The sequence below is a fragment of the Zosterops lateralis genome (genome assembly GCF_965231275.1).
Source record: "Zosterops lateralis genome assembly, chromosome: 1".
In the NCBI taxonomy this organism is placed as follows: Eukaryota; Metazoa; Chordata; class Aves; order Passeriformes; family Zosteropidae; genus Zosterops; species Zosterops lateralis.
In genome coordinates this window covers 114170284-114178972 of record NC_139762.1, presented here as the reverse complement: position 1 = coordinate 114178972, position 8689 = coordinate 114170284, and the positions used below count along the sequence as shown (strand labels likewise).

At 44.8% G+C, this 8689-nt stretch overlaps 1 protein-coding gene across 1 annotated transcript; it reads left to right on the top strand.

Moving 5' to 3' along the window:
* Window positions 1–3740: 3740 nt before the first annotated feature.
* On the top strand, window positions 3741–8330 carry PENK (proenkephalin). The gene is made up of 3 exons (XM_083870565.1): window positions 3741–3932; window positions 4401–4542; window positions 7348–8330. Exons 2-3 carry the CDS (start codon window positions 4405–4407, stop codon window positions 8011–8013), a joined length of 804 nt encoding a protein of 267 aa, XP_083726691.1. The 5' UTR covers window positions 3741–3932; window positions 4401–4404; the 3' UTR covers window positions 8014–8330.
* Window positions 8331–8689: the final 359 nt, after the last annotated feature.

Below are 8689 nucleotides of genomic sequence, written 5' to 3'. Positions count from 1 at the left end.
CTTTATTACAGCTCCTCTCTGCTTATATTAGACATAATTTAATAAAGATATTTTTAAAGTAACAATTCATGTCTTGTATATACAGATTATTAACTCATGTCTTTTAATGACTTTGATTATATTTGGTATAAGAGAACTGACCTGCAATGTCTTTCTTGGCTCTGATACCAGTTACATATTTTTCCCATTAAAAATTAAGCCCATTTAAGCTGAGCTAAATGGAACCCGACTGTTTGATCTTAAGAAATACTGTGACCTTTTACACTGAGCTGACGAAAATAATCAACATGCTGCTTTACATTTCCTACTCTTTAGTCCTATCAAAAAGGCTCTGTGTTGTGAGGAAGATTGCTTGAGGTGCTAAAAGCATGTTTATTTCATATTTATATTTATTCATCTTCACTTAATGACTTTGTAGCAGCTTGATTAGCATGATGAGTAGAGTTCGGAAAGGAAAGCTGGTCCTGCAGAAAAGATACCATTGTTAATTCAAAGAGAGATTTCATTTCTAACTCAGCTGCTCATTTTTTGCTACCCTTCAGAAATTCATTCAGATTGTGTTCTCAATCAGTAAAATGAAGAGGATTTCATCTTGGCTTCACCTCATTCTACCATAAGTTTGGGAGTTAGACAAACCATAGGGCAACAGGGCCCCTGGCACTGCAAGCACTACTGTTGTAAAAACAGTTTTCTTTTGGCTGGTATATTTTGATGTCAGATAAAAAGCAGATGGTGTCTGTGGTAATTCTGGATTATACAAATGCTTAAGTTTTTTATCAATACCAGGACATTTTTATTATAACATTAGTAGCAAAAAACAAGCTATTGTCTTTACTGCTGTGAAAAGTGTTCTCTTTCTCTGTCTGCCTCCCTATTTCTTTGTTTATGAGTTCACCATTGCAGAGGAAATATCACCCTCCATGCCTACAGTGAGTAATTTTCCTTAAGTAGTTTTTGCTCCATAGTATTTTGGTAGAATTTGCTTAATTCTCTCTTTGTTTCATCCTCTCTGTGCAAAGAATACTTTCCCTGTACAAAACTGAACTCATACAGGGAATTACAGAGCTTTCATCTGCTGACACTGGGAAAAGTGAGCTCTTCAGGATAACTCCTTTCTTGTATGATATCCTCTGTGAATACCAGCATCTTTCAGGAGGAAGGAAAGGACTCTATGTAGCAGGCACTGTCAGAAAGGGTAAAACGAGTTCAGCTGTGACCTTCTTCCCACTCTCCACCCTTCCAGGCCCTGGGGACCTCTTTACAACCTCCATAAGTGTCTAGGATGAGGACCAGTGATAGAGAGGAACCAGTTAAAGATGCAAACAACAGATAGGGAGAAGCAGAGAACCAAAGAGTCAAGGATATCTGTAGTACTTGCAACAGCCACAGCTGGATTTATTCTGCACACAGTGCTGGCTGTACACAGATACTTCTGCTCCCTCTCTTGCTTCCTCAAAATATCCTTGCAGATGTGCATTTCGCACTAGATCTCTTCCCATCTTTTCCCTGTTTCCCACCATCAGCCAAAAGGCTTATGCACAATAAAATAACCCTCTTCACTAGTTCACTTCTACACAGAATTTACAATCCTTTTATTTGGTCCTTTTATATGCTTTACTCTCACTTCATCCTTTATCTTTTCCTGTTATCATCTGTATTTTACCCACAGGGATTATCCACACCTCTGTACACAGTGAGAGTCTAACACTGGCTGGTTTTCATCATGAACAGATTAAGCAGGGTGAGTGACATTAAACAGAGTACTGAAGGCTACAGCAGGCTGAGGAGCTGAGTGAGCTGGCTGAGCACAGATACTTGTGTGCAGAATGATGAAAGCAGCAGACTCTCAGCCCAGGGACATGGGATGTTCGCTGCCGAAGGAACAGTCAGGACACCATTGCGCTCTCTGTCCTGTCACACCATGGTGACTATTAGAGTGCAAGCCAATAAATGATGGCAGAGCTGAGAGTCAGTAAGTGACCCAGAGGACTACTCTGATGATGTCCATCACAAAATGCTCTGCTTGTACTGAACAACTTCACAGCAAAAGGGACATCAAATGTGTCACTCCTGGAGTTAGTCAGTGCTTCCCTAACCAACTCAGGAACAAACTTGAAAGCAATCCTGTTGATTCAGTGGCAATTTGTTCTTTGTTCCAAATGCAGGTCCCTCACATGCTAATGTAAATATACCCTCTGGGATGATTTTTAAAATGCCTACCTCTTCTCTTGAGGGCTCACTTACAAAGTTGGCTGATATTATTGCATAAACAGAGAGCCTGAATCTCTTCTTACATGCACTGATTATAGACAAGAGCAACGCCTGTAGCTTCAATGGATGTATTCTGAAAATCCCCACATTCATTTGAGCATCCTTAACCTGAGTCTGAGAGCTGATGTAAAGACAAGGCAGCAAAAAATCATGGTTTCCATACAGTAACAGTACTAGATTTCCTCTTCTAAAGGATAAAGATGTGGCTGTATCTCAGTGAGTGTGTGACATCAGTGTAGTGCAGCATCAGGAAAGGCAAATGAGACCTGGGGGGGTATAAATTGAGGTGTCTTCTTCCTCCAGGGAACATAATTACACATTATTGTCCTAATGAAATTTCAACTGACATACTGTGTTCTGTTCCCATCACTCATGCACAGAAATTATGAGCTCCAACCATAGCAAATGCAGAGCAGAACATTCACATGACATCTTGGGACAGACTGATGCAGAGCACAGCTTGTTCACTTCAGCAAAATGAGGACTAAAGAGAATAATCCCACCCCAGAAACACACCAGGGAATAATGCTCTTTTAACTGAAGAACAATGCTAGAAGAAAATCAAGTTAATATAGACCAGCTAGAAATAATTTGTGGCTGGAAGTAGAAGTTGGCATCTGACAGTCAAAGAAATGCAGCTGAGCGTGGCTGGGGCAGAGCCCTCTGCAGACAAGAAATGTCAGGGATCAATGTCGTTGCTTTATGTTTGTTCCCCAAGATGTCAGTGGGAACACAACTGTGAGCAGCCCCGGCTGCTGTGCTTGAGAACCTCGTAGAAGTGCTTGAAGGTTTTCTTCTCTCTGGTTCTTTCCTATTTGTGTTTTCCTGGGCACCAAAATTGTGACAACAAAGCAAATCTACCCACACTTGTGAATTCCAATAGTTTCGAATTAAAACCCTTATGTTCTTCCTTGGTCTAACAAGATCTGCTTCCCCAAACTATTTTAACGCTTGAGGCTCAGGGAGGGAGGCAGAAGGCGTGCAGCAAGAACTCAGCACCAGCAGCTTGGGGATTGGGCAGAGTGGAGGAGAGGTAGGAAACAAAGGAAAAAATAATTTAAAAAAAATAAAATTAAAAAAAAAAAAAAAAAAAATCCCAAACGCAGTCCCGCTCTCCGCGTTGTGCGAGGCTCTTTGGGGAAGCTGCGCCCCGGGGAGGGGGTTACCTCGGGGAGGCTGCCCCAGCCTCAGCCCACCCCCGCATGACTCAGGCGCTGTCTCATTCCCCGCCCGCCCCCGGTGAAAACTTCCCCCGCCAACTTTCCCGGGGCCGGTTCCCCGCTCCCCCCCCCGGGATGGCGGGGCACACACACCCCCTCATCCCGAGCCCGCTGGAGTCACGGCGGCCCTGCCGGGGGGGATGTCGTAGCCGCCGCGTCAGCGGGAGCCCGACGGCGATTGGGGGAGGCCCGTTCTTCTCCCCGCGGTGGGGAATTATAAAGTGCCGCCGCCGCCGCCCGCACACGCTCCGCAGCAGCGGGCTCGGCTCCGGGCCGCCCTGGCTGGAGCTGCCGGCGGGCCCGGCTGTGCCTGCCTGCCTCCATCCCCCGGGGCTCCTCCGGAGGCTGATCGGGATCGCTATAAATAATAGTGGCTCCGAGGCTTCAGCTTCATCTTCTTCCTCGGCGACTCCGGGAGCCCCGAGGGCGGCGTGTGTGAGAGTGAGTGAGTGATGAGTGAGTGAGGGAGGGAGGGAGGGAGCTGCTCTGCCCGCGGCCGGACCGAGGGAGGGCCGGGGCTGCTGCCCGGCCTCGGGGAGGGGGCTCGGGGCGTCCCGCTGGGAAACCTTTCCCGGGAGGGGCCGGAATCCCGTCCGGGCTCTCTTCTCCCATGGTGCTGCCGCCTTTTGCGGGCACGGAGGGATAAAGCGTTTGGGGATTTGACCAAACGGGATCTTCTGGGCGCTCCATCCCCCGGGTCCGCTCCTGTTGGGAGGCAGCTCGGTTGCCTCGCAGCTGCCCAGCGCCCGCTTTGTTAAAGCTCTCCGCGGCTCTGAAAAGCGTGAGTTCAGCGGAGTTGGTTTGAACCTCTCCACGCCGCCTTTTCCCGCTGCGGGGCCGGGGGGAGGCCGTGGCGGGGCTGGGAGCGGCGGGAAAAGGCGGCTGCCGGCTGACCTGTCCTTCTTGCAGCCCCATGGCGCTGCTGCTGAGACTCGGCTGCTCGCTGCTGGCCCTCAGCACCTGCCTGCTCCCCGGGGCCAGCGCCGACTGCGGCCGCGACTGCGCCGCCTGCTCCTACCGCCTGGGACCCCGCGCCGCCATCCACCCCCTGGTGAGTGCCCCGGGGCCAAACCTGCGGGGAGGAAAGGGGCAGTGGGGGAAAGCAGCCAAATAAGAAAAATAAATAGTGGGGGAAGTGACCGGGGTGGCTTGGAAGACTCTTTTCCTGAAGGGGGGACAGAGGGAGTAGCGGGTTTGGGGGCGAGGGGCGAGGGGAGGGCGCGGACACAAACTGGGAGCGCCCTGAGGAGACCCCACAGCCCGCCCGCCCCACGGGGACAGACACACCAGCGCCCAGCAGCCCCCCGGGGAGCCAGGAAAAGGGGGAAAGGAAATCCCACCGAAGAGGGAATCTCTGCAGGGGAAGGAGGGGTTGCTGCCGGGCATCCCAGCACCGACAGGACGGGGGGATTCAAGCAGAATCGGGAGGGAGAGTCCCGAGCCTTGTCCGCTGGCTCCATGGTAAGGTGAGCTCTCTCCGGGCAGGGTGTCTGCCCAGCTGGAAAGATCTGCCTGACATCTCACAAAACAAAAAAAAAAAAAAACAACAACAACAACAAAAAAAAAAAAAAAAAAAAAAAAAAAAAAAAAAAAAAAAAAAAACAGTAGGTTTAAAAGCCTATTTGAGTAGCAGTGACTTCGCTGCTTCTCTTCTCTGCACAGCACTGGGAATACGCCTGTGTGAAAAACTTTGGCTTCTAAGAAAACTCGTGCTAAATCCAGCATGAGGGGGTCTGGGGTGTGGAGGTTATCTGTAATTTTTGTGATGATGAAATGATTTAAAAGAATAGTCACAGAGGCAACTCAGCTCGAAATTTAAAGGTCGGGGTCAGTGAAAGCCTGGGGTCCCTCAGCCCTTCCTGAAGAAGGTGGGAACTCTGGCTGCCAAGGACTTTGCCACTGGCGTTGGTTGTTCCTGACCTCAAATACACACACATTGGGGCATCACGCTCTCGGCACATCTAGAGGGTCTTAAAAGTTTGTTCCTATCGTGTCACTGGTTACTTGGGATTATGCAAAAGTAAGGACTTGGCTCTCGTGCCTTACACAGAATTAGGAACCATTGAGTACTTCTGCTTACTCCAAAAGCTCAAGAACTCTTAACCATAGCAGCTCAGAAGGGCAATACTGTTTGGACAGCTGGCAAAATAGTTCCCTCTACCTTTTTTTTTTTCTTTCTTTCTTTTCTTTTCTTTGCTTACATTAGCGTTCAATCAAACTTTAGCTTTATTGTCAACTAGGGTAAAAAAAGTGATAGTTTGCCTTTACGGGGAGAGGGCTTTTCAGAGTATATGTTCTGCACGTCTATATTGACAGGCTCTGTGCACACCTTCAGTAATCATCAAGGAAAGAATTAAAGTCCTATTTGTAACAATGTTTATTAGCTAACTAGGTAAAGAAGCAATGTAGGATACTTCGTATTTGCTAAACATGCATGAAAAATTCTTGGAAAGTATTGTTTCTAGATATTAGTATCTAGTAACATAATAACTGAATTTATCACGTATTTATAAGATGCAAGACTTCACACTGCGCCTGTCACTCACACTTATGAAGTATGTTCATCTGACAATAGGAGGTTATTAAAACTAACTGAGAAAGGGAGAGACCTATTCTTGCTTTGATTTAGAGCAATTCTAAAGTCAGACAACCTGATATCCTATTGTCTTTACAGCATGACTATAATATATGTAAATATGTAGTGCCAGTTATTGTCTTGCATAGTATATAAATACCTTTAATTTTCATATAAAAAAATAGTATCTAAATTTCTCAGACTAAAGTGAGGCTCAAGAGACAGGTTGTGCAGTGGACAATGCACTATCCGAGAGAACTGTGCTGGAGTTTAATTTCACACTTTAAAGTATGTTAAGATCCTTAGAACACATCTATAGTCAGAATGAGTGTTTCTCTTATTGAAAATATTGATGATTTTTCTTTACCTATTGCGGTATGAAAACCATGAGAAAGAAGAAAAAACACTGGAATTGCTTTATTTTACAACTGAAGAGTATGGCTGCACAAGAAGTAAATTCCCCTGACACAAGAGAGATGATAACAGTAGATAATATCTATGTTATTATCATCACAAGACAAGTTATGAAATATACATAAGGTATATACTGAAAGCTTTTCTTATGTTGTAGCCTGAAAAATTTTCAATACAGTCAGAAACAACACAGCTAGGGAAATTTTTCCCCCTCTCTTTGATGGTCACTGCTTTCCAGCTAGCAAAAATTGGAACTTTGATCCTACCCTAAGAGAGCCTGTATTTCTACATTTCTATTGGTACATGCTGGAATGATCTGTTCCACAAAGACAAACTAATGGCAAAACACAGCCCTTAAGTGCAGTGCATTGAAGATACTGAACAGTACAGTACAGCTGGCTTCTTTGCAATGACCATGCTGTGCAACTTCTCTAAACATTCTGAATGATACTTCACACCTCTACACTTGCATTATGAAGCAAACCACAATTGGTTTTTAGCTTCCCCGTAGTAAATTTTAAAAAAGTAAATCATAACTCACACGAGTGTGAGGTAAATAGAGGAAATGTATTTGTAGCTTCCTTTGAAACAGAAACATGGGGGGAGCCTTGACACAGAGGATCTACAATTCATGTTATCTGGTAGTCTGTCTTAGAGTGGAGTCTACCACGTCCTTCCGAGAGGGATATGAAGAACTTCAAAACAGACAGGTACCAAATCAGCTGTTCCCAAAGCACATTTCTTCCAAGCCAGTCACAAAGAGAGGCTCATTTATGCTCTTTCATAAACAAGTAAATCTAAGATAAGGTCATAGTGCGGTGATAGTAACCATCAAAACATTCTCAGTAAACCACATCCATTTTTCAGGCATGTACATTAGAATGTGAAGGAAAACTGCCTTCTGCCAAAGCCTGGGAGACATGCAAGGAGTTCTTGCAACTGGCAAAGCTGGATCTGTCTGAGGACGGCAGCATTGCTCCGGGAGACAAGAAAGAGCAGGATGAGAACCATTTGCTTGCAAAGAAGTACGGAGGCTTCATGAAAAGATATGGGGGCTTCATGAAGAAAATGGATGAGCTCTATCGGGCAGAACCAGAGGATGAAGCTAATGGAGGAGAAATCCTGGCTAAGAGGTATGGAGGGTTTATGAAGAAAGACTCTGATGATGATGCCCTTGCCAACTCCTCTGATCTGCTGAAGGAGCTTCTGGGAACAGGGGATAACCCTGAAGCGGCGCACTATCGAGAGATAAATGAAAATGACGGCGATGTCAGCAAGAGATATGGAGGCTTCATGAGAAGCACAAAGCGCAGCCCTGAATTGGAAGATGAGGCCAAAGAGCTGCAAAAGAGATACGGTGGCTTCATGAGAAGAGTGGGTAGACCAGAGTGGTGGCTGGATTACCAGAAAAGATATGGTGGGTTTCTTAAGCGCTTTGCCGACTCCATTCTCCCTTCAGAAGAAGATGGGGAAACTTATTCCAAAGAAGTCCCAGAGATGGAAAAGAGATATGGTGGTTTTATGAGATTTTAATACCTTTCCCTTTATCCCTTCTGTCCTAAATGAGAAAGACTGCCTTATTTGTCATAACTTATTGTAACGTGTTGCTTGTACTGTACAGTTTTTTACTGTCCTTGGTTAATGATGCAAACTGCGATTTGTTGTTTCAGGTTCCGTGTTCTTTCAAGTCAAATAACTGATTCCTGGTTTAGTCGAGTTTCAGTCTGTATTGTAATTTCCATGCTAGAACTATTTTGATTACTGTATTCATTTTCTTTAAAGAGGAACTACATCTACCGTAGAGTTGCTTAACTGTACATACAATAAATTCTTCATCCTAACTGCAAAAATTCTGAAGTGCTTTTTTTTCTCTGTCATTTAAACAAATACTATCTCTATTTTTCTTTAAGCCATCAGAGCAATGCCAATCTTTTTCTCCACAATTACAGAATTCACAATGCACACACAACAGTCGAAATATATTTGTCTTTAGTTTTCTGTTTCTTAGAACACTAGAATAATAGTTTTAATCAGTTAACAGAATAAATATTTAAAGCCTAAATTTATACTTCATAGTGTTCTGTCACTGACATTAAAAAAAGAAAAATCACAAATGTGTTTGACTTTAAGCACTAAAATAATTTCTCCAGTCTACAACACAGTGATATTTTTGATTAGTTACATCTTTGATATACATCCAATATAGGAT

What these genes read in the sequence shown, in the direction of transcription:
- PENK (XM_083870565.1), top strand. Translation starts at nt 4,405, where the DNA reads ATGGCGCTGCTGCTGAGACTCGGCTGCTCGCTGCTGGCCCTCAGCACC. An exon ending in GCGCCGCCATCCACCCCCTG is followed by an intron (nt 4,543 to 7,347) that starts GTGAGTGCCCCG and finishes TCCATTTTTCAG; the next exon opens with GCATGTACATTAGAATGTGA.